Below are 21239 nucleotides of genomic sequence, written 5' to 3'. Positions count from 1 at the left end.
CCATCTAAACCCTCCATCTGTTTCCTTAAAACTCATCACCTGCTGTAAGCCTGTAGCATCCCCTTCCTAACCCCATCGCCGCCCACCTGCTCCTGCTGCTGCGTACTATTCCTCTAGACACTCCCGCCGCCGAGGTTTGTGCTTCCACTTTGCTCTCTCTCTCTCTCTCTCTCTCTCTCTCGATCTCGAAAAGAGATTAAAACCTTGATATCAACGGCTGCACAGATATAGGGGAAACAAAAACGGAGCTTTAGAAAACTCGGAACTCTCATTCAAGACACAACTGGCCTTGCCGCAAAAATTAATCAAAGAACAGCTTTTAAGTTTGTATTATGAGTTTCTTATATGTATTACTACTAGCTTTTAAGCTAAAACTTGAGATAGGCAAGTAATTTCTCTGTAGTGATTCTACCTCAAGCCTCTGGGTACTGAAAAACTGATTTGGCCAAACTAGTTCGGTCAAACTGAAATCCCCGACCGGACCGACCCCATCCTGAACCCACACCGGTCCCTTCATGAATTCGGTTGGGATCGGTACGGGAAAATGTTGCCCCAAACCGAATCGGTCCCAGAGAATTTTACCCCGAGTCGCCCGAAGTCCTAACTGTTTACACCCCTACTGAGTACGATGACATTGTTCTTGACATAGGTTTTTAGTGTCCTTATGACTTCATTGTTACCATTAGCAGCAGATTACATGATAGCACTTCTTGATTGCTCCAAGGAGATATAAGATCCTCTCGTGAGGTCTCCCGTTTACATTCATATTTGAGATTTTGATAGATGTTGAGATGTTTTACATTTGTGACGTGAACAGCAATATCTTCCTAGTTTATTGGGATTTTTTGATAACATGTGATCCTTTTACCATTAGTCCATTGGTAGAATTGCGCACAACCGTACCTTCTCTTTTGTAAGTTTTCTGATAGCCTATGTTACATAAACGCGGGTGCGGGTATTGGGTGCAGCTGCGGGTATGCATATCGGATGTGGGTGTATATCTTAGGGTACACCACCGCTTCCAATTTGAGGATACGTGTTTCCAAATTTGAATACGGATTCGAGAATGCTCTCATAACAATTTCCTAATCGTCTTTTTATTAATACAAGTTCAAAGATTGTCAAATATTTTGTTACGTGATACTTGTAGACCAAATACACGATTAGCCTAATAAGGCTTTAGGTCATTCAGATTTTTTTTCGGGTCTAGCTTTAAGACTTTGGTCCATTCACATATAACTCAGTGGCCAAATTCCTCTCAATTTAATAAATCAGTAGTGGCTCATGCAGTTAATTGTTTCTCTGCAAAGTCTATTTTTCTCTTTAACCCGTATCCCATGGTAATATCAGAAAAGTTGTATGTAATGTTGAGTCTGTTTTTTTTTGCTAATCTGTGAGAGAAACCTTAGCTGCCATAAGCAAACCAAGCCCTAGTAGTGCCACGCATCAAACTCATTGGAGATTGTCGAATATCTAGGGCATTGGAGATCATCTGAGGTCCAGGTCATTGGAGATCGTTTCAAATCATCGAACACACGGTGATTCATTGAAGATCGCAAACATCTCATGTGGCTTCTTCTTCGATCTCTTCCATCATCAACTCGTTTTCTATAAGGTATTTCTCCTATGGTCTTCTTTACTTTTGAATCTCTAGTGGCCAGAATATAAAGGGTGAGTCTAGTATGTATCTCGCACCAGTGTTGTGCTGGTGCATCGGCCAAACGTGGATCCATGTAACATAGCTGTCGGCAAGGTCATTTCATGGTACAAAATTGGGCCATTATGCTATTTGTAGGAATGAGTGTTCTTCTTTAGAGCTTGTTATTGGTAGCGTTTGATGATGTGCTAAGTGCTTGGGAACAGTCTTTGGCCATTCCTATGATCTGTCGGAAGACAATATAGTTTTAGTTTGATTCACATTGGCCTTAGTTAGAAGTTGTCTGTATTATGTCATTCGGTAACTATTTGGTTCTTCTGCAGTTTATATCTTCAAAACTTTGAGCCTGTTAAGATGGGAGTGAAAAAAGAGGATGGTTCTCTTTCCAAGATTATGCCTCCTGAAGAACAGGTATTGGTTTACTATCTACTTTGAATGATATGAATGGTTATTTTAATGTCTACAAAAAGCAAGTGGTTACCAGACTATTCTGATTCATCGTTTCAAGATTTTCATCTGATTTTTTTGGTGGAATTTGGATAAGTAACACTATCTTGTAAAAATTTGGATTGACAAAAGGATATCTTGTAGAAAGAAAATGCTAAAACGTGAATGCATGCCATAGTACCAAAGGACAATTTGTGACAACTTTTGCCACATTTGCGAATATAGACCTTTTCTCGAAAGACAAAAGAACCTTAACGATTCTTACAAAAGAATCTGTAACATTTACAAAATGGCAAAGGTTGGCACTAGAGTTGGCCAACTGGCCCATCATGTGCTGTAATCTTGGGTTCCTGTCAAATTCTCTCAAGATTAACCCTACTTGTTTAATTTTGGTGTTATCGTGCCCAGTCGTTTTGGGATTGTATCCGGTTGCCATGTCAATTTTTTTTCCTGTTAATAGAAATTGTATCGGGACGTTAGCCATTTCCTCCAACTTCTTAAATTTCGTCAAACAAATTTGTTTCTTCCTCATCTTCTCTATTCTCTGCAATTGTTCTCTGTTTGCTGCCTTTGTTCTTTCTTCTGCTTCAGCTATTTACATCCAAAAAGTTGCATGAGAAGTCTTGACTGATGTTCCTTGGCTAATGCTGGCTGTCACACAAACTACATATATGAGGATTAGCCATCCTGTTCCCCTATTGTCTAATTGTCTTCCTTTTTTATGTTGCTTTTCAAGGTCTCTGTCGTTAATATCTGGAAAATGCTCTAGTACCTGTAAGATGTCCAGTAAAATTGTTATTTCGCCTGCTGTTTTCATTATCCTTTAAGTCTCACTTTGGTCATTCTTGTGTTGCATTGATTAACCATTGGTGTTTAGCCTTGGATGTATTCACGTTTATATATATTGCCATAATTTTTCCTGTGTTAATGCTTTATACTTCTCTTTCATGCAAATCTACTGAATGTGGCAACAAAATTTTGGTGTGCAGGATATTTTAGATGAGATGGATATTAAGGTAAAGAAGTATCTTAGAGGTGACAGTGCTAATTTTGAGGTACGGCACTGTTTGAGATTCTTAATCACGTTTTGCTTATTTCTTCTTCTATTGCACTCAAAAGTATTTACAATTTGCAGGCTTTGAGAGACAAAAAATTGAAAGGTCAGCTTGCTGCTAGAGAGGAGTTATATGGAAAATCTGCCAAGGCTGCTGCCAAGGTTGAGAAGGTGAGGTTTTTCTGTTCCCGTGATCTGACTTCAAATATTTAATGTGATCCTCTACTTCTTAAATATTACACAATTTGTCTGCCGAGCAACTGATTCTACTACCAGTTGCATTATATATCTCGAAACTGAAATGCCAGCTCGCAGTTGCTTGTAACTCTTTACTTAGAACACTGTGTTGTATGATATGAACCTGAATGGTATTCTGGACAGCTGTTTGCATGTCTTTCTGATTATTGCCCAAAATCTTTAAGGGAAAAAAAGTACCCTCTTATCTCTTTCTTTTTTTGCTTCTTTTCTTTTTGGGTCTGGAGACATCCGGGAAATCATGTGCAATATTTATGGTGCAAATAAAAGTTGATGTGTGCTATATGTATTTTTTGTAGTGGCTTATGCCAAGCGAGGGGGGGTACTTGGAGGCTGAAGGTATAGAGAAGACTTGGAGGATCAAACAGGAGGCAATTGTTCGTGAAGTCGATATATCAAGTTCAAAGAATCAATACGATATTGTCTTACCAGGTCAATACCTTCTATCTAATTTACAAATGAAACTGTTAGTAAGAGGACCCTTTCATAATATTTCTCATGTCCTTGGAATTCAGTGCGTGTTTGGTAACTTCCATGCATTTTTTGGCGTCTTAATAGGTCTTTGGAATATAAATGGTTCTGGCTTATCCTTGACAAATTGTTGTTAGAACGCCCAAAAACATATAGCCGAGAAAATGTGAAATGTTGGAAATCTTGCCTGTGGTTGAGTTTTCTTGTGGAACATTGATGATGAGCAAGAAGTCTGGAGAAGAGAGGAAGGCAAGTAGACATAATTAATCTCAACTCCAAAAGGCCATGTGTCGACTATTGACATTCCGTATAAAAATCCTGTTTGACCTTTCCATTCTTGAAAAAATATTGAAGAGGAAGGGTGAAGAATCTTAACTTGTTTTCATTATGGCAAGACCACATTCATCTTGGGCTATCTGTGGGATAATTGTTGTTAAAGAGAATTAAGTTTGTTGGTAATATGCAGTCCTCCGGATATTTTCTTTTTTCAACTACAGTGAGGTAGTATACACATGGTGCATATGTGTGTGGTGTTTGCATATCTACTTTAAGTTAGCCGGTATGTAAAAGAAATTAATTAAATTTTGGTGGTATCGGCGTATAGCACTAGGTGGTTATCTTTGTATCCTTTCCTTGAGTAGGATGAGTCACAGTTTACCAAATTCCTTTCAGATAACTCCTATTTTGTGCCTAAATAAGTTTCAGTTGTGCTTGTCTGATGATTTCAATATCATATGAGCTCAAGTTGTGGAATTGTGACAGACTTATGAAACAAAGTGTTTACAAGATTTGTCAGTCCATAGTCAACTCTCGACAACAAAAATAACATGTTTCATAAGTCCAACACTGGGCAATTAAGAAATAAAGATTCATATTTTCAAATTCAACATAAGCATGTTAGCGTAATTAAGTTCAGCCATGCAATTTCAAAATGAATGCAGTAAATTTTATAATGGTTTGAGGACTGGCGTTTGGAGTTGGCTCACTGTATTGGATTTCGAGTCTCTGTTTCAGGCATTGTAGGACACGTGTCACCACCCAAGGCATAAGTTGCTTGAGACTTGACATCATCCTCACCTTCCTTTCCGCTTATCACCAAGTACGAACAGTTTGTTCAGGATTTAAACTCAGCGATTCCAACTACACACAAGAATTACGCTCGTTGGGCACAGGCTTATATCACATCAGATTTCTAATCCACTGAATCATGAACGGGTTTTGAGTAGATTCTCGTGAAACTTAGAATCTCCAAGGGTATTCAATGGTCTAACCCACAACCATTACAATCACATCCAATTACTGTTAGTGGGGTTTTCTTGGATCAAACCAAAACCAACCACCTTGGTTCCACAACGAAGTACAAACAAACTAATGCTGCCATAAGCTTCCAAACATGTCTCTAAATGAGACACATGCACATATTTGTGAAGGCTAAAAGTGTGTGCCCAGTATAGACACCTGAGTTATTGAATAGCTCGAAATGAAGTCTACCAAGCCATAGTCCAAGAGATGAGGCCAAAGCCGCCAAACCCATCTGAGGTCATATAAGGCATGCCATTTGTGACCTCTGTTGAAGGGTTTGGTTTCATTGCTTGGTCTGTATTGTGAATCTATGCTTGGTAACCTTGGCTTCAACTGAGATCACCACGTATAGCTCGTATAAGGCATGCTTGGTCTGAGAGCATGTCATTCGTGTATATATATATCTTCCAAGTGTGCTGTTCAAAAACAAAATAAAATTCTGCGAAGTGTGCATATTATTTCCTTGTGATTTCTCATTTATTTATGGCTGTTGCAATGTGATTTATTGCTGACGCACAGATCTTGGTCCATACACACTGGATTTCACCTCAAGTGGTCGGTACATGGCAGTTGCAGGACGCAAGGGCCATCTGGCTATTATAGACATGATGAATATGAGTCTTATCAAAGAATTGCAAGTATATCACTGCTCAAGTTGTGCTTAGCATACATACATACATACATATTACATGAAAATGTTACAAGTACATATGCTATCGTCTAGTTATGCATTTTAAGTACTCCCTCCCCATTTTGTTTGTCCATTTTCGATTTTCGTTCCATTTTTTAATTGCTTATATCTTTCAATCTATAATGTTTTTTCGTAATAGTGAAAACTTTGTATTATAGTATTAATTGACAAGATCCATATTGCATAGTGTCACGAATATCGAAAATGGACAAACAAAATGGGACGGAGGGAGTAATAAATAGTTGCGGCATGGGTTCCATTGAAGTTTGCATGTGATAAAATTCTACGAAATCTTACTTGTATGAAGGAGATATACAGACTCATAGGTGAAGAAAATGTAACCTTACAAACTGCCTGGATTGGTGCATTGGCACATTAATTTTGTTTTTGTTTATGTGGTAGTATGTACTAATGACTCCTAGTTGTGCACCCGCACTCTCGTAAATTTCTGATAAATATTTGAGTGGTGGTGTTACATGAAGCAACTTTTTGGACATTCTGACAGTGTTGGTGTTACATGTTCAATGTGATTACCTTCTACGCCCATAAATAAGACACTTAAAATGGTTCATTGGAGAATTTTTCATTTTCGTCCGAAATAACCACTTAAGTCATCCATACACATAATCAACACTAATGAAACACTTCACTCGGGCATGTTTGGTGCCTTGAGTTAGTTTGTTACTGCGAGGCTTCACTTCTAGATGCTGATTACACGAGGCTGACACCATGGTTGCTAACTTGCTTGTGGGCTTGGCTATGAACATGGTAGACAACTTAACCAAAACTTGTGCCTTCCATTACACAACCCCTTAAATACTAGCAAATATTTTGTGCATAAATATGATCGCAGTTTTGAGGAGATGTGTTGCTGTCGAACCTGTAACAAACCTTAGGTGTCCCTTACCTAGGAAGAATTTTTATCTCTGTGCCAACTCAAGAAAATATATTTTCATTGATTCAACAAAAAATCTTGACAAAACATGAATAGACTCCCTCAAAACAATAAAGCAAAGGTAAAATCCTAGATATATACTAAATAAATTAAATATAATGTGATCTCTAGCTAGGCCCACAAGTGTCATCATCCAACCAAAAGGACATTGGTGGTTCTGACTTCCACTATCAACTTACTGGAATCACAAGAGTTGGGCTTGGGCCCTTGTGTCCGCACCATCTTTGCATTTACTAGTTATATAGTTGGCTTATACAATATGGTAGGTTAAACTTTTTCTTACCAACTAGGAGTGTACTCATCTAGAGTCTAAAAACTAATGGGAAGATATCATTTTTATTGATAAAATGGTTATACACATTAATGTGTACCAAAATGTGCTACAATCTCCAATAATCGGTTGAGGGGGATTAAACCAACAACTAACCCCCCCTCACCTGGCTCCAATCTATACAAAAGACTAATAAACAGACTTTAAGTCTGTGTAGTGGAGTCTCTACAACAAGAATAACTGACCCTTTTGATCCCCAACTGATGGGGGTATGAGCAGGGGAGGACTGGAGACCGGCCTAACTAACCTTTGTCAATATGTGCACAAAGTGACTGCTCTTGGAAGTTTTACCAGTGAAATAATGGCATCCTTATACCTCTAAAAATCGCGATGTTCTAAATGGCGCTTGGCGCTAGTAGGGCGGAGACCCACCTCCAAGCGCCAAGCCGCCTAGGCGCCGCCAAGCAATTCGGCGTTTTTTTTTTTTCTTAAACAAACCATTATCCAATCAAACTATATTCTATGTATCCATAATACAAGTTCAAAGTTCTACATAACCATAATGCAAAGTTTAATGTACAAACCCAAATGAAATTAAGTTAGCAACTAGACAATAAGTAGAAATAAACGAGATCGGAGATCCCTAATGCCAAGTTAAAAGTTCATCTCCTTTCTTTAACTCTTCTCCTCCATACCCTTCCAAAACTTGATCTACATTAGTTTAATACTATACATTTTAGGCCGCCAAATGCCTCCAAAGACGTCGATGATGCCGCCAAGGCCCGCCAAGACCGCCGCCAAGACCGCCAAGGCCGCCTAGGCGGCTGCCAAACACCGCCAAACCTCCCTGGGCGCCAAATCGCCGAGACCGCCATGGCCGCCAAGGCCGCCTAGGCGGCCGCCAAGACCACCAAGGCCGCCTAGGAGGCCGCCAAACACCGCCAAACCTCCCTGGGCGCCAAATCAAACGCCAAGGGGTATTGGCGTGGCGGCAGGGTACCTCCAAGCGCCTAGGCGGCCTCGGCGGCCGCCATTTAGAACAGAGAAAAATCGAGGAACTCAAAGGACGTGATGCCATCGATCCATGGCACCATTTGAAGCCGGAAGGCATCAAAAAAAAGAGCAGGCTGGAGCCTGTTTACTTTGATGCTTTGCAAAATAGTATAGGTTATCGTAATCGGTCTCAATTTCAAAGGTGCCGGCCTAGGGATTCTTGAAATTTTCTTATGTACACAAGGAGACTAGATATGTGCAAAGTTAAATTCATTGACCTTAAATTCTCATCCTTAATGTTTTACTAACAAGTTCCCAAACCTTTTATGTGAAGCATATGCAGTTAAAGGTTTCTCCTAGTATTTATTTATTTTGATTGGCGAAAGTTAGTATTGTTATTATATTTAGATTAGTATCTTGGAAGATGAGTTGAACTCCTGACATCCTATCTCCTGGCACCTAAGTGCACCCCTAATGCCGTTGTGCCAAAGGCCTCTTGGCAATGTTTCTACTAGTTGTTCTACGTCTTGTACTGGCCTAGACCTATATTTCTGTTTTTGCTTCTACATTAATATAAACTGGTCGTTTTCTTAATCATTTGAGGTGCTTATCTGCCTCAATAGAAATAAATTTGAGTTGCTATTGCCTATTTTTTAGGTCAGAGAAACAGTGCGTGATGTGGTCTTCTTGCACAATGAGCTGTTCTTTGCTGCTGCCCAAAAAAAGTGAGTCCCCATATTCTTAACTGTAAAAATGTCTGTGATTCTGGTAGGTTTACATAGAAATGACATTTAGGACATTCAGAAGTACCTGTTTGACAAGGTATAGAATTTAGATGCATACATGTCCCGTTATTAGTGCTCCTAGTTGGATTTTACCTTTAATGAGAAGAATTTACACTTGGAAGGCCATCAATGTTATATCATTAAAACAAATTAGTAAGGTTTTTTTTTTTGGTAACTTGCGCATTTTATAACTAACCAACACAAAAACAAGGGGAGTTAAACCCTCATACAAGAACCTATACAAAGGAAAGCCTAATACAAACTATCAGCTCTACACATATTTACGCCCCAAGAACTCTACTTGAAATATTCCAGCTACAGCAAAGTCTTTGATTTTCAAGAGCGTTTGGAAAATGCTCCCAAGTGCAAACCCAAAGTCGCACGTTATCTTCAATACTTGCCAATACCTTTGCAGCTCCTCTATGGATCCCTCCAAAAACTCGAGAATTCCTTTCCAACCAAATGTAATACACCCCAGCTGCCAAAACCAATTTGAGCAAGAAGGCCTTGAAGCTTTCACCTCTACAATGATCGATGGCCCACATAAGTTCACTATCCCATTCGTCCGGATTCCTCTGAACCAGGAATCTATGAAGAATAACCATCCAAATGCTTCTGGAATAACTATAAGCAAAAAACAAATGTTGCATTGTTTCATCCCTTTGAGAGCATAACACGCATACTGAATCAATGGTCATTCCCCATTGACAGAGTCTCTCCTTCGTAGAAAGCCTCCTTAAACAAGCAAGCCACGATATGAACGACCATTTAGAAACAATTCTAGAGAACCACACTAGAGAGCCCACTGGACTTTCTCTCCTCTATTTCTAAGAGCCTCCCAAGTATGCTTGGTATTATAAAGGCCAGTAGGTGAAATAGCCCAAATAACCTCATCTTCTCTATCCGTAAAGGGTTGAAGCAAGCTAGGAATTAACCTATGAATTTGAATCAAAGAGGATCTTGGGCGTGGCCAATTCCATTCCCCATTCCGAATGACAGAACTTACTTTTGCTGAACTTGACCTTCCCAGGTTAGAAAAGGCACGATCACTAAACAGCTTGTATAAAGGACCACTAGGGTGCCAATTATCAAACCATAAAAAGGTTCTCTGTCCATTGCCAATAACATGCTTTACCCAACGCTGACACAGCCCACTCAACTTCATCAGTTTCCTCATAGTCCAAGAGCAATCCTGTGGCAGTTTCATAACCCAAAAATTTTAATCCTCTTTTTTACACAAAGCCCACAAATGACGCATCATTGACACTTTATTCCAAATCTGCAAGGATTTCAAACCTAAACCCCCTTCAGCTTTTGGAGTGCAAACAGCAAACCAGCTAACTTTTGCACCCACTTTTGTAAGGTTAAGCCCTGACCACAAAAAGGATCGAAGCATAGCCTCCACCTCTTTTATAATCTTTGTGGTAGAATGAAAAGAGAACACCAATAAGTCTGCATACTGAAAAGAACGGTTGAATAAGTAAAGCTTGACCAGCATAAGTGAGAGACCTATTTGTCTAGCTATCAATACGTTGTTGAGTCCTCTCCTTTAATTGCACGCAATCCTCATACCTTAGCCTTGTTGAAATGAGAGGCACCCCTAAGTATTTAACTGGTAATGACCCTTCTGGGATAGGAAGAATATTCATGACTTCCTCTTTAACCATAGAACTTACCCCTGCAAAAAAGAATTGGCTCTTGTCGAGATTAGGTTTCAAACCAGTGGAATGAAAGAATTCCTCCAAAGCATCTTTAAAGATACGAATGGATGATGGGTCAGCTCCAACCAAAAGAAAAAGATCATCAGCAAAAGCAAGGAAAGAAATGGAATGCAAACTGCACTTTGGATGGAAAGTGAAAGGCCCCTGAGAGATCCTCCTTTGAAGAATAGAGTACAGCCCCTCCATGACCAAAAGAAAGAGATTGGGTCTCCTTGCCTAAGCCCCTTCGCCCCTTTAAAGAAACCTTCAAGTTCACCATTATCCACAACAGAGAACATAGCAGAGGTGATACATGACCTGACCCACGAAATAAACAAAGAAGGGAATTCCATAGCCGCCATGACTTCAAACAAAAACTCCCAGTCTACCGAGTCATACGCCTTCATAAGATCTATTTTAATAGCACACCTAGGCACCCCAAAATCCCTCTGGTAATTTCTAACAAGCTCTTGCATCAAGAGAATATTATCAGATATAGATCTGCCCTTAACAAAGGCAGCCTGAGCTTTGTTAATGACAAAGGGGAGGACTGGTTGCAATCTTCGAGCCAACAACTTGATAATAGTCTTATAGATTACATTGCAATATGCAATTGGATGATACTCTTTCATAGATTGAGGACAGCTGGTCTTTGGAATTAATACTAGCGCAGTTGCATTAACATCTCGAAGTAAAGAACCAGAGTGAAAGAAAGAAAGGACAACATCTATTACCTCTTTGCCAACCACAGCCCAATTCTTTTGGAAAAAACTGGCATTAAAGCCATCTGGACCTGGGGATTTATCACCATCAATGGAAAAAAGAACCCCTTTGATTTCTTCAGGAGTGATAGGAGAGGTAAGGCCTTCATGAAATGAGACAGGAACTGTATTAGCAAAGTGAAGTCTTTCCTCTGAAGGTCCTTTCTGATCAAACTTGGTACCCAACAATTTCTGATAGAACCTTAGAATCTCCCCTTTAACTTCCTTAATATCTTCCAAACGCTGACCATTCTCATCACAAATGGATAATATCTTGTTCCTCATTCTATGACTAGCAACCTTTTTATGGAAAAATCTAGTATTATTATCCCCCAATTGTAGCCAACGAACCTGGATTTCTGCCTACACCAAGCCTCCTCAGCAACACAGAGATCATTGAAATTCAGAAGGCAAAGTCGTTCATATTCCATCAGAATGGGGTCCCCAGGTAACTGAGCACACCAAGTCTGAATGTTACTATGCTCCTCCCTAGCCACCTTCACCCTATTCTGAATATCACTGTAAAACTCCTTATTAAAATTCTTCAAACATGGTTTTAGTCTTCTGAGCTTCTCATAAAGATAAACATAGGTGACCCTACTTTATCCACTGGCCTATCCCATGACTGAATAAGCAGAGGAGAGAAGTGCTTATGATTCATCCAGAAGTTAAAGAACTTAAAAGGTTTCCTTCCTCCCTTGTAGGGAAGCACTGTCACTAGAAGTGGGCAATGATCAGATACATTAGGAGCAAGGACAGCAACTTCAGATTCAGTGAACTCAGACTGCCAGGGTGAATTAACAAGAGCTCTGTCCAGCCTACAACTACAATGTCCTACACCCACTTGCTTATTAGACCAAGTAAACCACAGGCCTTCTGAAGTAAGTTCCTCCATTTCAATATCCTCTATACAACTATTAAACTCCCCCGTAGCATTAGCATCAAAGTGACTAGAGTTAGACTTCTCTTTCTGCCATCTAACTACATTGAAATCCCCCATAACAATCCAAGGTTGGTCACCAATAGAAGCAAAACCAGACCTTAGATCATCCCAAAGCTGCTTCTGGGACCTACTTGATTAAAACCATACACAACAGAGAGCAAAAATTCTAGTTTCCACCTGAACAGAAAGTAACATCATGTTGATCAGAGGAAGCTAACACACTGACCTTTGGACCCTGAGTGTCCCACACCACAATTATCCTAGCAACAGAACCTGTCCCAATGTTGTGAACAAAATCCCAACCATCAGGCAAACACTTCTTCATGGCACCTGCCATATTTTCCTGTCTAATTTTTTATTCAACAATTCCCATCAAAGACAATCTATTGGAATGAATAAACTTCCTAACCTCACCTTGTTTAGTGGGGTTGTTTAGACCCCTAACATTCCAGGAAGAGAACTTGATCATCGCTGCTTAGGTTTCCTTCCCCTCTTAGCTGCCCCAGGGTTCTTCCCTTCATTAGGCTTGTGAATGTTCTCCATTTCCTTAGAAGTCAAAGCCTGGAACAAAGCATCAGGATCTGGCATACCCACCCCAAGAACATCAGGTAGAGTACCATCCTGAACCATCTCCATACCCTTGCTTGAACTGGGATCAGACCCATTAATAGCACCAACCAAGGAGTCCTGAATAACTGAATCACCAAAACCCAAACTCACCTCAGCAACCTCTACACCCATAACCCCTATACAGAAGTGTCAATAGTAGAGTCCCCCAACTGTAAAGCTTCAAATTGATTAGAACATGGAAGCTCCCAAACAGTAGAAGCTGGTATGATTATAGCAGGCTCAAAAACCGCCAATGGGGTTGGGTCCGAGTCTCCCCCTCCTGGTTTCACAACCCACACTCTCCCCCTAGGAGCATACAGTCCCCTATCAGGGATGTCAACTGCTTTCACAGGAGGCTGCACCACCTTTTGGTTGCACTCAGAATGGCCAAACACCCTACAAGAATTGCATTTTATAGGCCTCCAAGGATATTTAATAGCAATGGAAACCTTCTTCCCAGATGCAGTAAGAAGGTCCACTGAATGAGGTAGAGAAGCAGTGACATCAACTTCAACGCAAGTCTTAGCATAGCTAATTCGCTTAGCAGTTTCAGTCAACTCATCTGCATAAAGGGGTTTACCAACAGAGCTAGCAATGTAGCTTAAGCCCTCTGCAGTCCAAAACTGGAGAGGAACATTATAAAGCTGAATCCAGATAGGTAACTTTGCCAATCCCTCTTTCTCATACTCAATATCAGGATGCCATATCTGAAGAACCATCAATCGACCACCAAAGTGCCATGGTCCTGATTCAACAATTTGTCGACAAGCACCTTCTGACCCAAATTGGAAGAAGTAGAAACCCTTGTCATTAGAAAGAACATCAACTAGACCATAATCAGCCCACTTCTTGAAAGCTACTGAACGAACAGCAAGGAAGGGGATCTTCTTATCCACAAAATGCCCAACCAGACAATCCTTCCATTTCACCGCCGCTTGTGCTTCCACAGCACTAGGTGGGGATACTATAATCCTTTCCCCCTCCACCGTAGGAGGAAAATACTGAAAATTCATTCTAATACTTCTAACACCAGTAGGGGCAACTTTATCTTTCCATGAAGGTCCCATCTCCACACCCCCAGGTAAAACAAAACCAGAACCATTCATAGACTCAATCAAGTTCAGCCCTTAGTGCCCTAACCTCCTTATTTAGCCCCTTAATCTGTTTAACTGTAGGAGTGTCATCTGCTTGAATCTCAAGATGATCAGAGTTCAGGACAGATACAGATTCCAGAAAATCAAGCAAATTAACGTGACCCACGGAACTATAAACCCCTTGATTATCAACACTATTACCAGAACTATTAACCAAAATAGGAATCGAACCGCAATGTAGAGAATTATTCGAAAGCAACGAAACCGATTTATGAGGAAACCCTAACTTCGAAGCAGAGGTAGAAGAAGACAGCCCTAACGGAGGAAAAAGAGCATCGAAATTCTTACCAGAAGAAGCCATCGGGATGGAGGACTTTGAGATGTGAAGGATGATTCAGCAGAATTCAGCGAGAGAACCCTAACGAGCCCTGTCGCCCTTCATTGCCCTTTTACTTACACTTGTAAATATAAAACAAATTAGTAAGGTTATCGTTGGTATTATGGTATATGTGTGAGGATTATTAATCCTTTGTAGAGTTTGGAGTGGAAACTCAAGCAGGTTACACTTTGCATTAAGATGTTTAATACTCTCTTACCGAATGCTTTCCATGCCTGAATTTTTCTTTCTTCCATTTTTTGGTCAACAAAATTGCTTCCATGTAGACTTGTTGACATTTGAGATACTTACTCATACTTCCTTAATCCATCTTTGTGGTTGGATATGATATTACTTTACCTATTTCTATGTGAGTATTGAGTTGTTTTTGCTTGTGGCTCACATTTATACTCTTGATGAACCCTTTTTATTATGGTTTTAGATTGCTTGGAAAAAAGGAGGAAATGGTCGTTCTTGGTTTTACTTGTATACCTCATTCCTCATAGATTGAAGAGTTGGTATTCTTTGGAGGGAAAGACATGGTGGGCATGCTTGAATGGGGAAGAAATTCGCTCCTCTCTTCCTTCCAAAGACTATGGACTTATGGTACTTTCAGTTCGAGCGAAGAAAAAGTGGGAGGTAGGAGGCGACAAAGAAGTATTGACGAGGAAATTCAGTACTCTCATCCTCCTTTCGCTCTGTTGAATAGGGACGAAAATGGAAAGGAAGGGGTGTGTTATTGCTTGATTTTACAGTTTAGTAGAAGAAGGGCTGTTTTTGGGCAAAAAAGATTTAGTGCATCTGCAGTGGCAATCCATCCTTCTCTCTCTTCCTTTTCTCCCTTGACCTTTCAAAGTGAGCACAAAGGGTTGGTTGGGCCTAGAAGGAAAGGGCATTCTCACCTCTTCGTTTCCTTCCCCTTCGTACCAAATCAAAAAACAAAAGAAGGGTTGATTCTCTTGGCTCTCCTTTGCCCCTTCTCTTCTCTCACTCTTATCTCGTACTCCCTTGGTTCCACTTTGTTATGCCTAGTTTGACTTGCACAAAATTTAAGAAAACATTACAATTAGATTGACTTTTGATCAATTTTCCATTTTACCCTTTTAGAAAATAGTATTGGAATACTAAAATTTTGTTAAAAAAAATAATTGAATCCACCAAATCCAAAAGTACTTTCCTGTCATGTCTGGAGAGATGGAGCCAAATCAATTTCTTGCCCGTCCTTTACTCCATTTCCTTTCAAACCATGTTTAAAATTCAAATTTGGGAGGGAGAAAATTTCTCCTTAAATGTAAAAGAAAATGAGTGGTAAAATTGACATCCAAATACGGAAAGTTTTGAAACAAGCGTATCATTTTGGGACATCCCAAAAAGGAATAAGAGTGGAACAAAGTGGGACGGAGGGAGTACCAGGTTAACTGTATAAAGTTATGAATCACCTTACTCTTTTACCACTTTCCCTTCTACTAAGCAGACCAAAGGCTCCATTATTGCAGGTTGAAGACTAGGATTAAGGAAATTGGAGAACAGAAGTGAGGGGAGTAGTCACTTTTGTTGTTTGATGGAGCGGAGAAGGCAAGAGAAAGGAAAACTACGGGGCATTTATACTTGAGAATAAGGGCCTGGGGTCTTCCTTTTACTCTTAGATGGATGGATTAGGATGAAGTGAAGAGGCAGACCTTTTAGTTTTACTTGTTAAACTCTTATGATGTTGCTGAATATAAGAATTTGTGCCATGGTAAAACCAATATTCCATCTAGTGCTTTTCTTGCTCAACTGAAGAGCATAGGGATGACAATATATGCTCCCTCTTGTATGTTTTGCTACCTTCTCTTCATTCAACTGTCTTTTATAGGAATCCATCCAGATTATCTGCTTCTCTTTTTTGGGAGCTAAATCCAGCTACTCATTCAGTTGTCGTCAGTCAATGGGGTTTGTTTTGTGGATTTTTCTATGCCGCTTATGTACTCCATTCATTCTATTTTATTTACGCCAGGGTTTCTGTTCAAGTCATAAACCATCCTATTTTTTTGTTGAAGTCTCAAGTTGTAATGTTTTTCATTTTTGTTGAAGTCTCATATAAGTAGCCGTGACCTATTAGTTCTTTGGACTAGCACAACATTTTTGTGAAACTGTTTGAGTCTGTTTTCTCACCTGATCCTTCTGTTTTGATCCTTGTTCTAGTTTAAGCTAGCACACATCACCAAGCGATTGTGAAGTTATAAGGTTGTCAAATAACATTTTCCATTTAATTTGAATGGAATAAGTTGGTCAAGCAAGAAATTGAAATATATCTACTTGTATTGTGGTACACATTTTTTCCTCTCTTTGAAATCGATGTCTTATGATCCTCAATAATGCTTACCAAAGAAAATGTTTTGCTCGTTGATTCAAGAATTCTGTTTCTTAGTCAAATTCTCATAGAATGATGTCTAAGCATAAAACATTGTGACAGGTACACATACATTTATAACCGGGATGGCACAGAGCTTCACTGTCTGAAGGTCAGTCATTGGTTTAGTTACTTGTATGTGACCAGCTGAACTATGCTGTGGCCTTTTTTTGGGCTCATACTGTAGTTCTCTTCCTTTAACCTGACAGCGTTAGTGCATAGACAGGCTGTGCACGATCTTGTGAAATGACTTCTTGTAATTGAATTCAGATAGTCGTGTATAAAAAAGTAGACCACTATGATTTTGTTAACACGGGTCTGGGAGGGATATTTTGGATATAGTCCGAACTTTTGGTGTGATATACACAAAGTGGTTACCCTCAGATTTGAAGTTCAAACCCATAACCTCAAGGTTACAGGCCAAGTTCTAAGTTCTAACCAATGAACCAATTGCCCCTGATTCCGACCTATGTTACCTAGACTGTGGATCTTCTGGTTCGAGGAATGGGAATGTAAACGAGGTACGGTAGGTTTGCTAAATGACGAGGTTGTAGGAGTCTTTAGGTGACAAAGTGTAATGTGAGTACTTCTTTCAAGCGATGGAACATCCAATAGAACTCAATATATAATTTTCCTATTTCTTTATGCAACTACAATTTTTTGACATTTTCTCCTGCCACAAACTCCGCCCTCTCTAGAACTTTAGTTTATTACGTTTTGATTGTTTGGGAAAAATTCTAGGGACAACTTTAGATCGTTTAATTGTAGATTTGGAATTGAAGTTGTAGCACGTTATGGAATGTGCATACTTAAACTTAATTTGCTATGGTAGTAGCTTTCCGTGGTAAACATATACACATACTAGATTTTGACCGGTGTGCATCTGTAGTGCTTTGTTAGTATGAATGTATGATGTAGCAAAAACTATAAGAATTTGGTTGCGGCATTTTGGGACTCATGACCAGTATACTAGAAGCTTTTGATTCCATGCATGCCCAAAGCATATTGGCTGCCTCGGCTATCTTAAATCCCCTGAATTTTTACCTTTTTCCTGACTGCTTTGTGACTGACGCAGACTGTTATCAACGTTGACCTTGCATTTTCAAGAATCATAAAGATCAATTCAAGTTTGAATTTGTTCATGTGGAATCTGGGCTGCTTTTCCTTCTTTCTTTTTTCTTTTTCTAATTTTCCCAACTTACGTCCTACAGGAGCATGGTGCAGTATCGAAACTCCAATTTCTGAAGAACCATTTCCTCTTGGCATCCATTAACAAATTTGGACAGCTCCACTATCAAGATGTCACTACGGGCTTAATGGTAGGTAATTTCAGAACTGGCCTCGGCGGTTCTGACGTGATGCAGGTGAATCCTTTCAACAACGTCGTCGCTTTGGGCCATTCTAATGGGTCAGTAACCATGTGGAAGCCCACTAGTGCTGCTCCCCTTGTCAAGATGCTGACTCATCACGGCCCGGTTTCCGCCTTATCATTTCACTCCAATGGCCATCTCATGGCAACAGCCGGGACTGATCGGAAAATAAAGATTTGGGATTTGAGGAAATTTGAAGTTCTTCAAACTTTACCTGGACATGCGAAAACATTGGATTTCAGTCAGAAAGGTTTGCTTGCTACTTCTACTGGTTCTTTCGTACAGATTTTGGGAGATTTCTCTGGATCTCAAAATTATAGCCGTTACATGACGCATTCGATTGCCAAAGGTTACCAAATACGGAAAGTTTTGTTCCGACCGTATGAAGATGTTCTAGGGCTTGGGCATTCTATGGGTTGGTCTTCGATTCTTATCCCTGGATCTGGAGAACCCAATTTTGATTCTTGGGTGGCAAACCCTTTTGAAACGCCGAAGCAGAGGAGGGAAAAAGAAGTGCGGTCTCTTCTAGACAAACTCCCTCCGGAGACAATTATGTTGGACCCAAAAAAGATTGGTAATTTGAGGCCACCTACAAGGAGGAAAGAGAAGCCGAGCAAGGTGGAGAGAGAAGCCGAGATGGAAGCTGCCGTTGCAGATGCCAAGAACAGCGTTTCGACTAAGAGGAAAACAAAGGGGAGGAGCAAACCGAGTAGGAGAGCAAAGAAGATGGAGCAAGCTGTCGAGAGAGCCAAGAGGCCTTTCTTGGAGCAACAAAAGCAGGAGGAAGAATTGTCTAAGAATAAGAAGCAGAAGACTAGTGAGCAAAGTGAACTGCCAAAGTCTTTGCAGCGGTTTGTTTCCAAGAAAGCTGCATCATGATTCTGTTAGTTTTGGCTCTCTTTTTTGTGTTTTCGTTTGTAAGATATCCTCCACCCTCCGCCCTCCACCCTCCGCCCCCTACCTCGTGCTTGCATCTCCGGAAATCTCAAAGCGAACCAAAAGAAAAATAGAAAATGAAAAAGCGGCCACGCGAGAAGGGTGGTGGCTCTTGAATTGATATTTATTTATCTTCTCTTTGTTGAGAATATTTTTTGCGGTTTTTTAGAATTGATAGAAGGGGAAGTGGGGGAAAACTTTTGTTTGGAACGATGAGTCGGCCTCTTAATGTATTATTTCACATTTTTCCTTTTATATTTTCCTGTCTGTGTTGTTATAAATGTATGGTTTTCAGAAAGGTAGATGAGCCGTTTTTCACGAAGGAATTTGATGGTAGCTATTGCTGTTCTGGTAATGATTTATTTCTTGCTAATTTCAAATCTTGAATTCTTTTTGGTAATGAGACTTTAGAAAAATTTACAGATCAAAAAGATATTCCAAAGGTAATAACACAAATACTTCTCTCTCTCTCTCTCTCTCTCTCTCTCTCTCTCTCTCTCTCTCTCTAAAGGTCGTTATACTAATACAAATACTGCTTCCTCTCTATTTCATCTCTATTTTTTTGGTTATGCTTCTTGGATCTTTTTCATCTCTATTTTATCAAGGAACGTCATGCTCATTCTATTACGTCGCACATCATAACTGTATATTTCTCACGCCACTCATCATGGCTTCATTACCACCTGCTCTATCCTCTCTCCTCTTTCTCACCCTTGCTTTGATTCTCGTATCTGTTACGCCGGCATTTTCCACGTCAAGACAAGCTCTTGATCATCATCAGGATGAACCGATGAAAACTGGTTTCTAAATTTCTCTAAATCACGTTGATTCGGGTGGAAGTTTCACTAAATTCGAGCGTAATTACAACAGCCAATGAAGTGTTCAAGTCGCAGGCTCAAACGGTTCAACGAAAAAGCCCAAATCACCCGAGGATCTACAGGGTTCACAACGATAAGAACAAAAATGCCCAACCTATACCCAAAATAAAAAATGAAAAGCCCCGAACACCCAAACTTAGGCCGGCCCACCCAAACCAGTTCCCAAACCCTAACCACATCAGCCACCATCGCCGTACAAGATACCGGAAAATAACCTCACCGTTAAGAAGAGCCGACCTCTCCTAGATGTAGAGGCCACAACCTCCGATCATTCCAGACCACCCAACACCGCTAGACTCCCAGAGGAACCAAGGAACCTCCGACCGGAGGAAACCGAGCAGAAGCCCAGCCACCACACCCTCCCTTAGAAAAACTGCATTGTTGGAAAACCATGTATAGGAACTCACTAATGTTCGGTTGGCGTCTTGCCTTCTCTTAGGTCTCAAGTGACTTTTTGCCGGTGTGCCCTTAATCCTTTTAATCTTTGTAATCCTTTATAAAGATTGACAAATTCTTTTCGCTTAGCAAAAAAAAATATTACGGATACCATGTGATGTGTCACTATTATATTAGTAGAATACTACACCTCACTTGTTATGTATACTCAGTGATGACACCTCACATGATACATATCCAAACTATGGTCACCAGAGAATCTTTGGCAGAGATGATCACCATAGCATTGCTCATATGAATTTCATCCAATATCAACGCCCATTCGTTCAAATGGCAAACACAAAATTTTAAGTTAGGAATCATCTTGTAACGTTTAATATACAAGCATAGGATTAAAGGAAGGGATACATGGCTGGCTTCTAGTTCTTTAAGTTCTTTTCGTCGTTGAAAAGTGAACACTAGGGTTTTAATTTTCCCGGAAGGAAAAATAAGACGGAGGTCTTACGACGTTTCTTAGATTTTGTTATTGCAAAATAGGATGAAATCTTTTGTTTTTTTTTTGGTAAGCAATTTTTATTAAACCACAAAAAACGCAAAAAGTTACAAAAGATTAAAGGGGCATTCCCCCGAAACAACAAAAGCAACAAAGCCTATAGTCGGCCTAAGAAAACTAGGCAACATGCATAGAATTGTTAAGTGCAAAAATACTAGAGTACATCCAACAACCAAGTATCATAAATCTGACAATTCTAGGCAGAAAACTTGATGGTAGACCAAGTGCCATCATATTCATATTCATGCTTCTGATCATTTTGTTTCTTTTCTTTTCTTTTTTGCATCATATTCATGCTTCTTCTTTTTATCTTTTTTTGAAGGGCATCATATTCATGCTTCTACTCTACA

General features: G+C 39.9%; 1 protein-coding gene across 3 annotated transcripts; it reads left to right on the top strand.

Moving 5' to 3' along the window:
- Positions 1 to 19384, top strand: LOC131317860 (probable U3 small nucleolar RNA-associated protein 7). 3 transcript variants are annotated; one of them, XM_058347526.1, is made up of 10 exons: positions 1 to 134; positions 1478 to 1615; positions 1981 to 2068; positions 3094 to 3159; positions 3240 to 3329; positions 3713 to 3845; positions 5706 to 5824; positions 8754 to 8821; positions 16820 to 16868; positions 17968 to 19384. In XM_058347526.1, the coding sequence occupies exons 3-10, from the start codon at positions 2012 to 2014 to the stop codon at positions 19003 to 19005; spliced, it is 1620 nt and encodes a 539-aa protein (XP_058203509.1). In that variant the 5' UTR covers positions 1 to 134; positions 1478 to 1615; positions 1981 to 2011; the 3' UTR covers positions 19006 to 19384. The 3 variants fall into 3 exon arrangements, with proteins under 3 accessions (XP_058203509.1, XP_058203511.1, XP_058203510.1); XM_058347527.1 differs by having other exon boundaries at positions 118 to 134; positions 1401 to 1615; XM_058347528.1 differs by lacking the exon at positions 1478 to 1615 and having other exon boundaries at positions 6 to 134.
- Positions 19385 to 21239: the final 1855 nt, after the last annotated feature.

This window comes from Rhododendron vialii, chromosome 2a (assembly GCF_030253575.1).
Source record: "Rhododendron vialii isolate Sample 1 chromosome 2a, ASM3025357v1".
Taxonomy (NCBI): domain Eukaryota; kingdom Viridiplantae; phylum Streptophyta; class Magnoliopsida; order Ericales; family Ericaceae; genus Rhododendron; species Rhododendron vialii.
The sequence above is the reverse complement of the archived record's forward strand: the minus strand, read 5'-3'. Positions and strand labels throughout refer to the sequence as shown.

What these genes read in the sequence shown, in the direction of transcription:
- LOC131317860 (XM_058347526.1), top strand. Translation starts at nt 2,012, where the DNA reads ATGGGAGTGAAAAAAGAGGATGGTTCTCTTTCCAAGATTATGCCTCCT. An exon ending in GTCTTATCAAAGAATTGCAA is followed by an intron (nt 5,825 to 8,753) that starts GTATATCACTGC and finishes CCTATTTTTTAG; the next exon opens with GTCAGAGAAACAGTGCGTGA. An exon ending in CAGAGCTTCACTGTCTGAAG is followed by an intron (nt 16,869 to 17,967) that starts GTCAGTCATTGG and finishes TACGTCCTACAG; the next exon opens with GAGCATGGTGCAGTATCGAA.